Here is a 19,291-nt window from a genome sequence, read left to right on the forward strand (position 1 = left end):
CATAGTCGTGCCATGCGTCACCACACGTAACTGGGTCAGCAACCACTGTCACAACATGCTCTGTAGAAACACCACTGGAGATAAAAGACCCGTTAGGAACAGACCAATTTGAAACCCAGAATTCTAGCAAATGCTAGTACATGCCATTTGTTCCTCTTCCCAATCTAATAGCAGATTTTATCTTTACTTTTGGACTTTTAAATTTCATCTTCCCATAATTATGGATGGGAAAATAAAATACATCCTGCAAATCCTTCCATTTCACCACAAAGTTTGAGGACTACTGAAGTACCTTATAATTGGACCAAATGTATTCACACTGGATCTGAAATCCTCTGTATTACCTGACCATATAATCACTACCCTTGTGTTTGTATTCCATAATTGTTCCTAGAGATTTTTTTTTTTTTTTAGGGTAAAAAGTACATGCTTGTGGAGATCTAAGTAATTCTTTACCCCTGACCTAACCTCAAATTCTAGTGTCAAGAAGCCTAAAGGCTGAACTTTTGGACAACAGGTTATAATTACATACAGGCACAAATATCTTTAGTCAGAATGGGAGTGAGCCTTGTTCTGGGCTATAGGGATATACAAGCCCTTCATATGTACTGATTATACGCATGACCACTGGGTGCTCAGAACTACACTGGTGCTAGAGGTACGACCACTAGGATCAATGAAAGAACTAAAGAAAACTGAACTTTAATATGAGAATAATGGCCATGTTCCTTCATGGAGTTACTAAATTTAAATCTTGATAATGAAGCTACTAGAGACAAGTGATATATTAGGTAGTCACAGATCATATTTAAAAATGTGTCTTTTAAAAGTCAAGGGAGGACCACCTCACACACATTAGGATGGCTACTACCAAAAAAAAAAAAAAAGAAAGAAAAAAAGAGGAAACAAGTGTTGTCAAGGATGCAGAGAAACTTGAACCCTTGTACAGTGCTGGTGGAAAGATAAAATGGTGCAGCTGCTATGGAACACGGTATGGCTGTTCTTCAAAAAATTAAACATAGAATTACCATATAATGTAGCAATTCCCCTCCTGGGTACATACCCAAAAGAAATCACCAAGAGAGTTTTGCAAACTCATGTTCACGGCAGCATTACTCACAATAGCAAAAAGGTGGAAGCAACCAAGCGTCCGGATGAATGGATAAACAAAATGTGGTACAAGCATACATTGGAATATTATTCATTCTTAAAAAGGAAGGACTTCTGACACATGCTACAACATGTCTGAACCCTGAGGATATATGCTAAGTGAAATAAGCTAGTCACAAAAAGACAAATACTGTATGATTCCACTTTATGAGGTACCAAGAGTAGTCAAATTCATAGAAACGAAAGTGGAAGGGTGGCTGCCAGGGGCTGGAGGAGGGGAAATTGGGGAGTTGCTACTTAATGGGCAGTTTCAGTTCTGCAAAATGCAAAGGTTTCTATGGATGGATGATGGTGAGGTAGCACAACGATGTCAATGGACTTAATACCACCAAACTCTACATTTACATTTAAACAGTCAATTTTCTGTTATTTTTTTGGACTTTACCACAATTAAAAAAATTTCTTTTAAGTCAAAGGAGGGACAAACTACTGATGCATGAAACAACTTGGATGAATCTTAAGGGGAATTATTCTGAGTGAAAAAAATGTAACTCCAAAGGGCTGCACACTGTATGATCCCATCTATACAACATTCTTAAGATGACAAAATTATAGCAATGGAGAACAGATTAGCAGTTGCCAGCACCTGGGATGGTGAAGGGGAGGCAGTAGATATGGCTGTAAAAGGGCAACGGGAGGGACCCCTTATGGTGATGAAAAGGTTCTGCATCTTGATTATATCAAGGTCAATACACTTGTTGTACTATAGCTTTACAAGATGTTACATTTTGGGAAAACTGGATAAAGGGCATACAAGATCTCTGTATTATTTCTTACAACTGCATGTGAATCTACAATGACTTCAAACATTTTTAAAAAGTTTAATTAAAAAAAAAAGCCTAGGGCTTCCCTGGTGGCACAGTGGTTGAGAGTCTGCCTGCTGATGCAGGGGACACGGGTTTGTGCTCTGGTCCGGGAAGATCCCACATGCCGTGGAGCAGCTAGGCCCGTGAGCTATCGCCGCTGAGCCTGCGTGTCTGGAGAGACACGGGAGAGGCTCCGCAACGGGAGAGGCCACAACAGTGGGAGGCCCGCATACCGCAAAAAAAAAAAAAAAAAAAAAAGCCAAGTAGATAGCCTCATCCACCAAGGGCAGACAGCAGAAGAGAGAAGAACTACAATCCTGCAGCCTGTGGAACAAAAACCACATTCACAGAAAGGTAGACAAGATGAAAGGGCAGAGGACTATGTATCAGATGAAGGAGCAAGATAAACCCCCAGAAAAACAACTAAATGAAGTGGAGATAGGCAACCTTCCAGAAAAAGAATTCAGAATAATGATAGTGAAGGTGATCCAGGACCTTGGAAAAACAATGGAGGCAAAGAACGAGAAGATACAAAGACTGTTTAACAAAGACCTAGAAGAATTAAAGAACAAACAGAGATGAGCAATACAATAACTGAAATGAAAACTACCCTAGAAGGAATCAATAGCAGAATAACTGAGGGAGAAGAACGGATAAGTGACCTGGAAGACAGAATGGTGGAATTCACTGCTGCAGAACAGAATAAAGAAAAAAGAATGAAAAGAAATGAAGACAGCCAAAGAGACCTCTGGGACAACATTAAATGCAACAACATTCACATTATAGGGGTCCCAGAAGGAGAAGAGAGAGAGAAAGGACAAGAGAAAATATTTGAGGGGATTATAGTTGAAAACTTCCCCAACATGGGAAAGGAAATAGCCACCCAAGTCCAGGAAGCGCAGAGAGTCCCATACAGGATAAACCCAAGGAGAAACACGCCGAGACACATAGTAATCAAATTGGCAAGAATTAAAGACAAAGAAAAATTATTAAAAGCAGCAAGGGGAAAAATGACAAATAACATACAAGGGAACTCCCATAAGGTTAACAGCTGATTTCTCAGCAGAAACTCTACAAGCCAAAAGGGAGTGGCACGATATACTTAAAGTGATCAAAGGGAAGAACCTACAACCAAAATTACTCTACCCAGCAAGGATCTCATTCAGATTCGATGGAGAAATCAAAAGCTTTACAGACAAGCAAAAGCTAAGAGAATTCAGCACCACCAAACCAGCTCTACAACAAATTCTAAAGGAACTTCTCTAAGTGGGAAACACAAGAGAAGAAAAGGACCTACAAAAACAAACCCAAAACAATTAAGGAAATGGTCATAGGAACATACATATTGATAACAACCTTAAATGTGAATGGATTAAATGGTCCAACCAAAAGACACAAGCTTGCTGAACGGATACAAAAACAAGACCCATATATATGCTGTCTACAAGAGACCCACTTCAGACCTAGGGACACATACAGAATGAAAGTGAGGGATGGAAAAAGATATTCCATGCAAATGGAAATCAAAAGAAAGCTGGAGTAGCAATACTCATATCAGATAAAATAGACTTTAAAATGAAGAAACAAGAAACAAGGAAGGACACTACCTAATGATCAAGGAATCAATCCAAGAAGAAGATATAACAATTATAAATATATATGCACCCAACATAGGAGCACCTCAATACATAAGGCAACTGCTAACAGCTATAAAAGAGGAAATCGACAGTAACACAATAATAGTGGGAGACTTTAACACCTCACTTACACCAATGGACAGATCATCCAAAATGAAAATAAATAAGGAAATACAAGCTTTAAATGACACAATAGACCAGACAGATTTAATTAATATTTATAAGAATTCCATCCAAAAACAGATTACACATTCTTCTCAAGTGCGCACGGAACATTCTCCAGGATAGATCACATCTTGGGTCACAAATCAAGCCTCAGTAAATTTAAGAAAACTGAAATCATATCAAGCATCTTTTCTGACCACAATGCTATGAGATTAGAAATGAATTACAGGGAAAAAAAAGTAAAAAACACAAACACATGGAGGCTAAACAATACGTTACTAAATAACCAAGAGATCACTGAAGAAATCAAAGAGGAAATCAAAAAATACCTAGAGACAAATGACAATGAAAACATGACAATCCAAAAGCTACAGGATGCAGCAAAAGCAGTTCTAAGAGGGAAGTTTATAGCTATACAAGCCTACCTCAAGAAACAAGAAACATCTCAAATAAACGACCTAACTTTACACCTAAAGCAATTAGAGAAAGAAGAAAAAACAAAACCCAAAGTTAGCGGAAGGAAAGAAATCATAAAGATCAGAGCAGAAATAAATGAAATAGAAACAAAGAAAACAATAGCAAAGATCAATAAAACTAAAAGCTGGTTCTTTGAGAAGATAAACAAAATTGATAAGCCATTAGCCAGACTCATCAAGAAAATGAGGGAGAGGACTCAAATTCATAAAATTAGAAATGAAAACGGAGAAGTTATGACACCACAGAAATACGAAGCATCCTAAGAGACTACTACAAGCAACTCTATGCCAATAAAATGGACAACCTGGAAGAAATGGACAAATTCTTAGAAAGGTATAACCTTCCAAGACTGAACCAGGAAGAAATAGAAAATATGAACAGACCAATCACAAGAAATGAAATTGGAACTGTGAATAAAAATCTTCCAACAAACAAAAGCCCAGGACCAGATGGCTTCACGGTGAATTCTATCAAACATTTAGAGAAGAGCTAACACCCATCCTTCTCAAACTCTTCCAAAAAATCGTGGAGGAAGGAACACTCCCTAACTAATTCTATGAGGCCACCATCACCGTGATACCAAAACCAGACAAAGTTACTACAAAAAAAGAAAATTACAGACCAATATCACTGATGAATATAGATGCAAAAATCCTCAACAAAATACTAGCAAACAGAATCCAACAACACATTAAAAGGATCATACACCATGATCAAGTGGGATTTATCCCAGGGATGCAAGGATTCTTCAATATACACAAATCAATCAATGTGATACATCATATTAACAAATTGAAGAATAAAAACCATATGATCATCTCAATAGATGCAGAAAAAGTTTTTCACAAAATTCAACACCCATTTATGATAAAAACTCTCAGAAAGTGGGCATAGAGGGAACCTACCTCAACATAATAAAGGCCATATATGACAAACCCACAGCAAACATCATTCTCAATGGTGAAAAACTGAAAGCATTTCCTCTAAGATCAGGAACAAGACAAGGATGTCCACCCTCGCCATCATTCAACATAGTTTTGGAGTCCTAGCCATGGCAATCAGAGAAGATAAAGAAATAAAAGGAATACAAATTGGAAAAGAAGAAGTAAAACTGACACTGTTTGCAGATGACATGAAACTCTACATAGAGAATCCTAAAGATGCCACCAGAAAACTATTAGAGCTAATCAATGAATTGGGTAAAGTTGCAGGATACAAAATTAAAGCACAGAAATCTCTTGCATTCCTATACACTAATGATGAAAAACCTGAAAGAGAAATTAAGGAAACACTCCCATTTACCACTGCAACAAAAAGAATAAAATACCTAGGAATAAACCTACCTAGGGAGACAAAAGACCTGTATGCAGAAAACTATAAGACACTGATGAAAGAAATTAAAGATGATACCAACAGATGGAGAGATATACAATGTTCTTGGATTGGAAGAATCAATATTGTGAAAATGACTATACTACCCAAAGCAATCTAGAGATTCAAATTATCAAACTATCAAATTATCAATGGCATGTTTTACGGAACTAGAACAGAAAATCTTAAAATTTGTATGGAGACACAAAATAGTGTGTGTCAAATAGTCAAAGCAGTCTTGAGGGAAAAAAAAAACGGAGCTGGAGGAATCAGACTCCCTGACTTCAGAGTATACTATAAGCTACAGTAATCAAGACAATATGGTACTGGCACAAACACAGAAATATAGATCAATGGAATAGGAGAGAAAGCCCAGAGGATAAACCCACGCACCTATGGTCAACTAATCTATGACAAAGGAGGCAAGGATATACAGTGGAGAAAAGACAGCTTCTTCAATAAGTGGTGCTGGGAAAACTGGACAGCTACATGTAAAAGAATGAAATTAGGACACTCCCTAACACCATACACAAAAATAAACTCCAAATGGATTTGAGACCTAAATGTAAGACCAGACACTATAAAACTCTTAGAGGAAAACATAGGAAGAACACTCTTTGACATAAATCACAGCAAGATCTTTTTTGATCCACCTCCTAGAGTAATGGAAATAAAAACAAAAATAAACAAATGGGACCTAATGAAACTTCAAAGCTTTTGCACAGCAAAGGAAACCATAAACAAGACAAAAAGACAACCCTCAGAATGGTAGAAAATATTTGCAAACGGATCAACGGACAAAGGATTAATCTCCAAAATATATAAACAGCTCATGAAGCTCAATATTAAAAAAACAAACAACCCAATCCAAAAATGGGCAGAAGACCTAAATAGACATTTCTCCAAAGAAGATATACAGACTGCCAACAAACACATGAAAGGATGCTCAACATCACTAATCATTAGAGAAATGCAAATCAAAACTACAATGAGGTGAGACCTCACACCAGTTAGAATGGGCATCAACAGAAAATCTACAAACAATAAGTGCTGGAGAGGGTGTGGAGAAAATGGAAGCCTCTTACATTGCTGTTGGCAATGTAAACTGATACAGCCACTATGGAAGACAGTATGGAGGTTCCTTAAAAAACTAAAAATAGAATTACCATATGATCCAGCAATCCCACTACTGGGCATATACCCAGAGAAAACCATAATTCAAAAAGACACATGCACCCCAATGTTCACTGCAGCACTGTTTACAATAGCCAGGTCATGGAAGCAACGTAAATGCCCATCGACAGACGAATGGATAAAGAAGATGTGGTACATATATACAATGGAATATTACTCAGCCATAAAAAGGAACAAAATTGGGTCATTTGTAGAGACGTGGATGGATCTAGAGACTGTCATATAGAGTGAAGTAAGTCAGAAAGAGAAAAACAAATATAGTATATTAACACATATATGTGGAACCTAGAAAAATGGTACAGATGAACCAGTTTGCAGGGCAGAATTGAGACACAGATGTAGAGAAGAAATGTATGGACACCAATCGGGGAAAGCAGAGTGGTGGTGGTGGTGGTGTGATGAACTGGGCGATTGGGATTGACATGTATACACTGATGTGTATAAAATTCATGAGTAATAAGAACCTGCTGTATAAAAGAATTTAAAAAATTAAAATAAATGTGACACAGACACTAAGTAATAAGCAAATGCTGTTGGAAAAATGGTGCCAACAACAACAACAAAAGCCAAAAGAACATGTTATTATATACTACATAGAAAGAAGATACCCACTCATTCATTCAATAATAGCAGGAAAATTTAAAAGTCAAATTATTTATACTGTAACCATCAGTACATCTTTTGGGTAGAAAAAAATTTTTGTTTTATTTTGAATAGCTATTGGACTGAGAGATTTGGGGGTTTTCTATGGCTGGTCCAAAATAATCAGTTTAATATGCTAAGATAATTATACAAAATAGAAATCATGGAGCTGCAGATCTGTGCTAAAGAAAATTATGTAAAATCCTAAAGGAAGCCCATTCTAAATAGTGACCAGATTTCAACTTAACTTTACAAACTACCTGCTTTTGCTATACACTTTTTCAACGTCTCATTTTAAATTTCCCAAGTAAAAAATTTAAATAGAATCAGTTGTTCACAGTCACAATTCAAAACTCTTAACAGAGTTGTTAATTAATACCTCAGAAGGTTTTTCCAGCTTTAGACAGAATTACAGGAACTTGGTATTTTAGCATCAGAAACTTTAAAAGGTAGCTTTCTTTCTTTAAAACTGCTTGGTCTACCACACTTTAACAAGTAATTTTGTTTCCCAAGTGTCTATTGAGAGGATAGGGTCCTTGGAGGTGTGAAATGACCTGGATACCAGAATGCCCCTAACTATGGAGGGTGTGATCCAGAGGGCTTCACATCCACGCCTGTCCACCACAGGTGCTCTCGGGGATTTTGGCCAGCTTTTCCCTACCCCACCTAACCTCTGGTAGAACGGAGGCTTCCTAACTATGTCTTCAGGCCAAGGGTTTCCTTCTCTCTTTTCCCTCCACGCTGCCCTTCCCTGACAAGTTAAGCCTCTGTGGAACAGAGAGCTCATATGCCATGAGGTGTACGTGGCTGCTAGTCAAAAGGCCACATGGGATGAACTGGCAGGGATTTTTTCAGCTCCAGTGTCCTTGGAATCTACCTGAAGGGCTTAGCAAAAAGGCACTGAAGACTTTTTCCTTATCTGGGCCCCTGCTTTAGGGAGTTGCAAGGATATGATTAGAGGTGACATCATAGTCTGGCAGCTCCAGCAAATCTTACATTCCTATCCACTTCTGTAATTAAAATGATTTTAATCTCTTCCTATTTTATTCACCAAAGATTTATGGGATGCTAATAACTTTTCCCCCACCCCCTATCCTCTTGCTTCTTATCCAAATTCTTACAATGTAAGGATATCAAATTACCCACAGAGTTTGAATTAAATGCCTGTGGCTGTTTCTGCATAAAAACCCTGGGGAAATAAAGAACAACTTCCTTAGAAAGTTCCTACTTGTAGGTTTTACAAGCCCAGAGTCAGCTGGAGAGAAGAGTTCTTTCCAGGCGTCGGATTAGGTTTTCCCATGGAAGTTTCTGTCTTCTGCTTATTCATATTTCACTCTGTATAACTGCTCTAAAAATAGTCAAAGGACAGAATTTCAGGAATCTCTACGTTAAATTTACATTGGTCTATTCGTCATCAATGAGCTCTGGGCCAAAGCCCAATTTGATCTCATACCCTAATGTTTTTATCTTTCCAAAGCAGTGTCTCCTGGAGCTCAAACACCTCTTTTGTCAGGGTGTCTACTCTCTGCTGTACACGCTGATTCTCCTGCAGAGGAAGAGGGGAGAGAATAAAAGAGCAGAAAGAAGAAGGGGACGGGGTTAGAGGTAGGAAAACAGAACAAAAATAAAGCTGATAAAGAAACTTAACAAAAGCAGGAAGTCTGTGATCAACAGGAAAGATGGCATCCAGCGTCTTAAAGGAAAGATGACATCCAGCGTCTTGGCGCTGTGTCAGTATGACAGCAAGCGAGGGGACTGGGGGCAGCTGCTCCAGCCACAGCTATGAGGCAGCAAGCCAGCTGGGGCTTCGATGTACACCCAGCTCCACACATGTACTCTTCCTCTCATAAGTGCCTTTCCCCCAAACATGGGACAACTTACACTTTTAGAGAGGGAAATTCAGATTTTCTTATGAACAAATGATCCTTATCACAGACAACAAGCAGTAGTTTTGAACCCTATTTTTTTAAGAAGAACTAAAAAACTACAAGAGGGACATAGCTCAATCATTTTGAATTCCTGTTAGCAGAATCTATGATAGCAGAAACATCATAAATTACATATTTCACATCAGTTTTTAGAAAAACTAGATTTCTAGCATTTAGCAATTCTTAACTCTTCTGACTAGGCACTGACGCTCAATTTATACTCTCTTATATTTAGCAGGTTCTTTTATGCATTATTGGTAAATTATCATCTTCCACTTTCCCTACTCATACATTTCTCATCTACTTTACCACGTGGTTCTCCATTCTAAAGACCAAAGAACATTATTTTGGTAAAGTCAGGATTCTTCAGTTATAAGTAAATGTGCATATTAACATCTGAAGGACGTTAATTCTAAACATAAAAAGTACTTAAGGGCTCCCCTGGTGGCGCAGTGGTTGAGAGTCTGCCTGCCGATGCAGGGGACACGGCTTCGGGGCGCGGAGTGGCTGGGCCTGTGAGCCATGGCTGCTGAGCCTGCGTGTCCGGAGCCTGTGCTCCACAACGGGAGACACAACAGTGAGAGGCCCGCGTACCGCAAAAAAAAAAAAACCAAAAAAACCCTTAAAACTAAGGTTTTTAAAGTTTGTATACCCAGCACCCTGGGCTTTTAAATTGGAAACCATACTGACAAATTGTAAAAATCAAGCATTAAAATAGCTCTTAAATGCAATCAACAAACTAAAAACTAGAACACTTAACCAATTCTAACATAAGTTACTGAATTTGAGAAGCAGCTCCCAAAGTAGTTTTATTATTCTTTGGAAATCATATGGGGAAAAGTACATATTTTAATTAGAAAAAGAAATAACAAGTGGCTGGCATATTGACACACACAAAAAAGAGGACAAAAAGGGAGAAGAATTCATGTGATTTTTAACTGCCAGCAGGATACAGAGTTTGGATAATATGCTTCTTGCCATATATGGAAAAACTAAGACAATTAACTTCACATGTAATCTGATATTTTCAAAGGGTTATCTGTGTTTGCATTTAGAATTCACAAATTCTATCTGCTTTCAGCAGGCTATGTTCAATTCAATTATTCTCAAGAATGACAAAAAAAGTAACACCAATCCACAAAAAGAGTCACTTCTTTTCTTCTATTAAATGGTTTCTAAAGTCATTTATAGGGGGAGAGATTAAGTGAGGCAGGCCCATAGGGGAAGAGAAAAAGAGGGAGGGAAGGAGGGGTGGTTCTGAAGGACGAGGGACAGGGCTGAGTTGACTGCGATGCATGTGGCATCTCCGGGGTTGTCAAGAGCTGGCCTTTCTGGGACTTCCCTGGTGGTCCAGTGGTAAAGAATCCGCCTTCCAATGCAGGGGACATGGGTTCGATCCCTGGTCGGGATACTAAGATCCCACATGCCTGGGGCAACTAAGCCCACGTGCCACAACTACTGAGCCCATGCACCCTGGAGCCCGCGTGCCACACTAGAGAGAGAAAACCTGCGTGCCACAACAAAGAGCCTGTGTGCCGCAGTGAAGACCTGATGCAGCCAAAAAATAAAAAATAATTTAAAAAATGAAACACAAATAGATTATTTTTTTTTTTAAAAAAAGCTGCCTTCCTGATATCACCACGGGATCAACACTAAGTTAACATCAGACGTGCTTGATAACCTCACCAAGAAAGTGAGCATGACCCCTTCCCAACAAACCTCACCCCGTATTTATAAAAAATGACAACCTCAAGAGGAAAACCACATTTAAAGAAAAACAGAGATGCATGCAAGCTGGCAGGCACAAAAGGATGATACATGCTTTCAAAGATTTCTTGGAGGCCCACACTCCTCCTTCCCTCCTAGGATATTGCTGTGGCCCTCAGAGCTCCTCCGCCCCAGGAACCTGAGTCACAGCCCCGGACAACCTTCACCTCTTGTCTACTACCAGGCGTCTTGACACAATTTCTTCTTTTCATTTAGCCATCTCAGAAATGCACCTACCTGAGTGATGATCAAACTTCTTATTCCCCAAGAATCATGTCCCCAAATATAGCATTCACTACATTCCAAAGAATCATGGTACTCTGTAATGTTTCCTTTTGCCCATTTCCTAAGATATCTTTAGGAAACAATGTGCTTAGGAATAAAAGACAATTATAAAAGCTTCTGCTACTAAAAGGCGTAATATTTATAGGGTTCACAGTATTAATTTTTTAAGCCTGCCTTCATGTTTCACGTTTGTAAGATTTTAGGGTACAGCCAAATGTGAAGAGACAAGTTTGTTTGTGGCATTTAAACTCCCTTCCCTCCCAACACACATGCCCTCATCCAATTCAGTGCATTTTTTCCCAAAATTAAGTATTTCCACAGTTCATGTACATACCTCAATAAGCTCATCTCTTTGTCGGAGGCCTTCTTTAAGTTCATCCATCTTATGCTGTAGCACACTACACATATGTTTCTGCCTTTCTAACTCCTGTTATTAAACAAATGATACAGTTAACACAGATCATGGCACATGACAGACTGGAACATCTACAGTATACCATTAAGCAGCTAAGTGTTATCTCCAGAAACACACCTGCACTGCCCATGTATTGTTAACTTAGAAAAATTCTGTATTCTTTGGAAAGGCTCAGAAAATTCTCAATTTTCATCTCATACGATTATACATCTAGACAACCCAAACTAATCAATGGCAAAATTACTATGAACAATGAAATGACTTGGTAAAGTAACAGGTTATAAAATTAACATGCAAAATTCAATAATCATCACAGATCAAAATAAAACCTAGAGAGAAGATATAATAAACACAATATCAAAAAATAAAGTAAATACATACATGTAAAATTACAAGATATACCCAAAATCGATATGAGGAAAATTATATAAAACATTCCTGGAAGACAGGGAAGTAGGACTGAACAAAAGGAAAGGCATCTTCTTGGATGAAAAGACTCAGCATCACAAAAATACATGTTACGCCCTAAATTAATCTATACATTTAATGCAGTCCAAATAAAAATACCATCAGGTTTTTTTCTCACCAGAGTAAGACAAGTTGATTATAAAGTTTATTTGGAAGAAAAACAAGAAAAAAAAAAGCTAGAAAAACACAAAACGAAGAAAGCTAATCTTACTAGATATTAAAACATAAGGCTTATACAATTAAAACAATGTTGTAATGGCTCATGAATACAGACCAATGGAGTAGAATAGAAAATCCATAAATAGACCCAATTACATATACAAGTACATTAAACAACAAAAAAACCCAAAAAGAGCAGCTAAAATCAATGAGAAAAGATAGACTTTTAAATGAAATGTTGGCATAACTGGATATACACATGGGAAAAGAAAATTGGAACCAAACTTTGTACCATACACCAGAACAAATGCACAGAAAGGAGAGAAAGACAGGCAGAGAGAGAGACAGAGAAAGAAGAAAGGAAGTAAGAACATACAGTTACTAGAGAAAAGATGAGTGAACTGCTATAACCAAGGAGCAGGTAAAAATTACCAAAAAATGACTCAACAATCTACAAGCAAGAAGGGGAAAGGGGTAACAAATAAGACCACATAGAAATGAAAACTTTTGAATGGCAAAAAACACGATAAGCAAGGCAAAAAGACAAATGACTATAAAAAATTTTTACAATTTACATTTACTATCTTTCCATATAGAGAGCCTCTAAAATTAGAAATAAAGAGGAAAAAACCCACTATTATGCAGAACAATAGGCTAAAAAAATGGACAGTTCACAGAGAAACAAATTGCTTTGAATATGAAAAGATGCCCACACTAAGGGAAATGTAAATTAAAACTGTATTTCTCACTGAAACACCAGTAAGAGTCCAAAAACTTGACAATATACTCAGGGAAAAGTAGTGTGGAGAAGGAAATAGACCCTCTCATTTGTGGGAATGCAAAATTGTATAACCCCTACAAAGGAGAACTGGTTACATCTAGCAGGATTACCACACCTTTTGACCCAGCAAACTTACTTTTCTGACTCCCATAGATACCAGCAAAAATACAGAAAGACCTATGCAGTACATTCGTCTTTGTAGGACTATTTTTAACAGCAAGAGACTGCAAACAACTCCAACGTCCATTAACAGGGAACTGGTGGAATAAACTATAGTACAATGGAATAAGCGTACAGTTATAAGAAAAGAACGAGGAAGAGCTCTCTGCACTACAATCATCAGGTGATGAAACCCAGATGCAGAACAATATAGTATGCTCCCATTTTCTAAGAATGGAGGGATACAAATGTGTGTGTGTGTGTGTGTGTGTATATACACACATATATATACACACACACACACACACACACACACATATTTTTGAATGGCAAAAAAATGTCTTCTAAAGATTAAAAAAAAATGGAAGGATAAACCATTTAATTAAAAAAATTTCCTTAGGCAGTCTACCTGAAAAAGTATTCAGAGTAATGATAGTAAAGATGATCCAAAATCTTGGAAACAGAATGGAGAAAATACAAGAAATGTTTCACAAGGACCTAGAAGAACTAAAGAGCAAACAAACAATGATGAACAACACAATAAGTGAAATTTAAAAATTCTCTAGAAGGAATCAATCACAGAATAACTGAGGCAGAAGAACAAATAAGTGACCTGGAAGATAAAACAGTGGAAATAACTGCTGCAGAGTAGAATAAAGGAAAAAGAATGAAAAGAATTCAGATAGTCTCAGAGACCTCTGGGACAACATTAAATGCACCAACATTTGAATTATAGGGGTCCCAGAAGAAGAAGAGAAAAGGAAAGGGACTGAGAAAATATTTGAAGAGATTACAGTTGAAAACTTCCCTAACATGGGAAAGGAAATAGTCAAGTCCAGGAAGCACAGAGAGTCCCATACAGGATAAATCCAAGGAGAAACATGCCAAGACACATATTAATCAAACTATCAAAAATTAAATACAAAGAAAAAATATTAAAAGCAGTAAGGGAAAAGCAACAAATAACATACCAGGGAATCCCCATAAGGCTATCAGCTGATCTTTCAGCAGAAACTGCAAGCCAGAAGGGAGTGGCAGGACATATTTAAAGTGATGAAAGGGAAAAAGCTACAACCAAGATTATTCTATCCAGCAAGAATCTCATTCAGATTTGACGGAAAATGAAAACCTTTATAGACAAGCAAGAGTAAGAGAATTCAGCACCACCAAACCAGCTTATGACAAGAGCTAAAGGAACTTCTCTAGGCAGGAAACACAAGAGGAGTAAAAGACCTACAAAAACAAACCCAAAACAATTAAGAAAATGGTAATAGAACATACATATCGATAACTACCTTAAATGTAAATGGATTAAATGCTCCAACCAAAAGACATAGACTGGCTGAATGGATACAAAAACAAGACCCATATATATGCTGTCTACAAGAGACCCACTTCAGACCTAGGGACACATACAGACTGAAAGCGAGGGGATGGAAAAAGATATTCCATGCAAATGGAAATCAAAAGAAAGCTGGAGTAGCAATTCTCATATCAGACAAAATAGACTTTAAAATAGACTATTACAAGAGACAGAGAAGGACACTACGTAATGATCAAGGGCTCAATCCAAGAAGAAGATACAATAATTGTAAATATTTACGCACCCAACATAGGAGCACCTCAATACATAAGGCAAATGCTAACAGCCATAAAAGGGGAAATCGAGAGTAACACAATCATAGTAGGGGACGTTAACACCCCACTTACACCATTGGACAGATCATCCAAAATGAAAATAAATAAGGAAACACAAGCTTTAAATGATACATTAAACAAGATGGACTTGATATTTATAGACATTCCATCCAAAAACAACAGAATACGCTTTCTTCTCAAGTGCTCATGGAACATTCTCCAGGACAGATCGTATCTTGGGTCATAAATCAAGCCTTGGTAAATTTAAGAAAACTGAAATCATACCAAGTATCTTTTTTGACCACAATGCTATGAGACTAGATATCAATTACAGAAAAAAAATCTGTAAAAAATACAAACACATGGAGGTTAAACAATACACTACTAAATAACCAAGAGACACTGAAGAAATCAAAAAGGGAATCAAAAAATACCTAGAAACAAATGACAATGAAAACACAATGACCCAAAACCTATGGGATGCAGCAAAAGCAGTTCTAAGAGGGAAGTTTATAGCTATACAAGCCTACCTCAAGAAACAAGAAACATCTCAAATAAACGACCTAACCTTACACCTAAAGCAATTAGAGAAAGAAGAAAAAACAAAACCCAAAGTTAGCGGAAGGAAAGAAATCATAAAGATCAGAGCAGAAATAAATGAAATAGAAACAAAGAAAACAATAGCAAAGATCAATAAAACTTAAAGCTGCTTCTTTGAGAAGATAAACAAAATTGATAAACCATTAGCCAGACTCATCAAGAAAAAGAGGAAGAGGACTCAAATCCATAAAATTAGAAATGAAAAAGAAGTTACGACACCGCAGAAATACAAAGCATCCTAAGAGACTACTACAAGCAACTCTATGCCAATAAAATGGACAACCTGGAAGAAACGGACAAATTCTTAGAAAGGTATAACCTTCCAAGACTGAACCAGGAAGAAATAGAAAGTATGAACAGACCAATCACAAGAAATGAAATTGGAACTGTGATTAAAAATCTTCCAACAAACAAAAGTCTAGGACCAGATGGCTTCACAGGTGGATTCTATCAAACATTTAAGAAGAGCTAACACCCATCCTTCTCAAACTCTTCCAAAAATTTGCAGAGGAAGGAACACTCCTTAACTCATTCTATGAGGCCACCATCACCCTGATACCAAAACCAAACAAAGATACTACTAAAGAAGAAAATTACAGACCAATATCACTGATGAATATAGATGCAAAAATTCTCAACAAAATACTAGCAAACAGAATCCTACAACACATTAAAAGGATCATACACCATGATCAAGTGGGATTTATCCCAGGGATGCAAGGATTCTTCAATATATGCAAATCAATCAATGTGATAAACCATATTAACAAACTGAAGAATAAAAACCATATGACCATCTCAATAGATGCAGAAAAAGCTTTTGAGAAAATTCAACACCCATTTATGATAAAAACTCTCCAGAAAGTGGGCATAGAGGGAACCTACCTCAACATAATAAAGGCCATATATGACAAACCCACAGCAAACATCATTCTCAATGGTGAAAAACTGAAAGCATTTCCTCTAAGATCAGGAACAAGACAAGGATGTCTACTCTCACCACTATTATTCAACATAGTTTTGGAGTCCTAGCCATGGCAATCAGAGAAGATAAAGAAATAAAAGGAATACAAATTGGAAAAGAAGAAGTAAAACTGTCACTGTTTGCAGATGACATGATACTATACATAGAGAATCCTAAAAATGCCACCAGAAAACTATTAGAGCTAATCAATGAAATGGGTAAAGTTGCAGGATACAAAATTAATGCACAGAAATCTCTTGCATTCCTATACACTAATGACGAAAAACCTGAAAGAGAAATTAAGGAAACACTCCCACTCCCATTTACCACTGCAACAAAAAGAATAAAATACCTAGGAATAAACCTACCTAGGGAGACAAAAGACCTGTATGCAGAAAACTATAAGACACTGATGAAAGAAATTAAAGATGATACCAACAGATGGAAAGATATACCATGTTCTTGGATTGGAAGAATCAATATTGTGAAAATGACTATACTACACAAAGCAATCTAGAGATTCAATGCAATCCCTATCAAACTACCAATGCTAGTTTTTCACGGAACTAGAACAAAAAATCTTAAAATTTGTATGGAGACACAAAAGACCCCGAATACCCAAAGTAGTCTTGAGGGAAAAAAACAGAGCTGGAGGAATCAGACCCCCTGACTTCAGACTATACTACGAAGCTACAGTAATCAAGACAATAAGGTACTGGCACAAAACCAGAAATATAGATCAATGGAACAGGAGAGAAAGCCCAGAGATAAACCCACGCACCTATGGTTAACTAAGCTATGACAAAGGAGTCAAGGATATACAATGGAGAAAAGACAGTGTCTTCAATTAGTGGTGCTGGGAAAACTGGACAGATACATGTAAAAGAATGAAATTAGAACACTTCCTAAAACCATACACAAAAATAAACTCCAAATGGATTAGAGACCTAAATGTAAGACCAGACACTATAAAACTCTTAGAGGAAAACATAGGAAGAACACTCTTTGACATAAATCACAGCAAGATCTTTTTTGATCCACCTCCTAGAGTAATGGAAATAAAAACAAAAATAAACAAATGGGACCTAATGAAACTTCAAAGCTTTTGCACAGCAAAGGAAACCATAAACAAGACAAAAATACAACCCTCAGAATGGTAGATAATATTTGCAAATGAATCAACGGACAAAGGATTAATCTCCAAAATATACGAACAGCTCATGCAGCTCAATATTAAAGAAACAAACAACCCAATCCAAAATTGGGCAGAAGACCTAAATAGACATTTCTCCAAAGAAGACATACAGATGGCCAAGAGGCACATGAAAAGCTGCTCAACATCACTAATTATTAGAGAAATGTAAATCAAAACAACAATGAGGTATCACCTCACACCAGTTAGAATGGGCACCATCAGAAAATCTACAAACAACAAATGCTCGAGAGAGTGTGGAGAAAAGGGAACCCTCTTGCACTGTTGGTGGGAATGTAAACTGATAGAGCCACTATGGAGAACAGTATGGAGGTTCCTTAAAAAACTAAAAATAGAATTACCATATGATCCAGCAATCCCACTACTGGGCATATACCCAGAGAAAACTATAATTCAAAAAGACACATGCACCCCAATGTTCATTGAAGCACTATTTACAATAGCCAGGTCATGGAAGCAACGTAAATGCCCATCGACAGACGAATGGAAAATGACGTAGTACATATATACAATGGAATATTACTCAGCCACAAAAAGGAACGAAATTGGGTCATCTGTAGAGACGTGGATGGATCTACAGACTGTCATACAGAGTGAAGTAAGTCAAAAAGAGAAAAACAAATATATTAACACATATATGTGGAACCTAGAAAAATGGTACAGATGAACCAGTTTGCAGGGCAGAAATTGACACAGATGTAGAGAAGAACCATACGGACACCAAGGGGGGAAAGTGGGGGGGTAGGGGTGGTGGTGTGATGAATTGGGAGATTGGATTGACATGTATACACTGATGTGTATAAAAGTGATGACTAGTAAGAACCTGCTGCATAAAAAATAAATAAAATAAAATTCCAAAAAAAAAAAACCAACTACAATGAGGTATCACCTCACACCAGTCAGAATGGCCATCATCAAAAAATCTACAAACAATAAATGCTGGATAGGGTGTGGAGAAAAGGGAACCCTCTTGTACTGTTGGTGGGAATGTAAATTGATACAGCCACTATGGAGAACAGTTAAAAAACTAAAAATAGAACTACTATACGACCCAGCAATCCCACTACTGGGTATATACCCTAAGAAAACCATAATTCAAAAAGAGTCATGTGCCACAGTGTTCATTGCAGCTCTATTTACAACAGCCAGGACATGGAAGCAACCTAAGTGCCCATCGACAGAGGAATGGATAAAGATGTGGCAGGGCTTCCCTGGTGGCACAGTGGTTGAGAGTCCGCCTGCCGATGCAGGGGACAGGGGTTCGTGCCCCGGTCCGGGAAGATCCCACATGCCGCAGAGCGGCTGGGCCCGTGAGCCATGGCCGCTGAGCCTGCGCGTCCGGAGCCTGTGCTCCACAACGGGAGAGGCCACAACAGTGAGAGGCCCGCGTACCGCAAAAAAAAAAAAAAAAAAAAAGATGTGGCACATATATACAATGGAATATTACTCAGC

At 37.6% G+C, this 19,291-nt stretch overlaps 1 protein-coding gene across 12 annotated transcripts in view; it reads right to left on the bottom strand.

Moving 5' to 3' along the window:
* The window catches only part of LRRFIP2 (LRR binding FLII interacting protein 2), a 97,256-nt gene that overhangs the window by 13,711 nt on the left and 64,254 nt on the right, over positions 1–19,291 (bottom strand). For 8 of the 12 annotated variants that reach the window (XM_065884650.1, XM_065884648.1, XM_065884649.1 and 5 more), the window contains one exon: positions 11,777–11,869. In XM_065884650.1, coding sequence (XP_065740722.1) covers positions 11,777–11,869 — 93 coding nt within the window. Of the gene's footprint in view, positions 1–8,915; positions 9,009–11,776; positions 11,870–19,291 lie in introns of all 12 variants that reach the window. The other 4 variants (XM_065884646.1, XM_065884644.1, XM_065884641.1 and 1 more) reach the window with 1 other exon arrangement.

This window comes from Phocoena phocoena, chromosome 10, assembly GCF_963924675.1.
Source record: "Phocoena phocoena chromosome 10, mPhoPho1.1, whole genome shotgun sequence".
NCBI classification, from domain to species: Eukaryota; Metazoa; Chordata; class Mammalia; order Artiodactyla; family Phocoenidae; genus Phocoena; species Phocoena phocoena.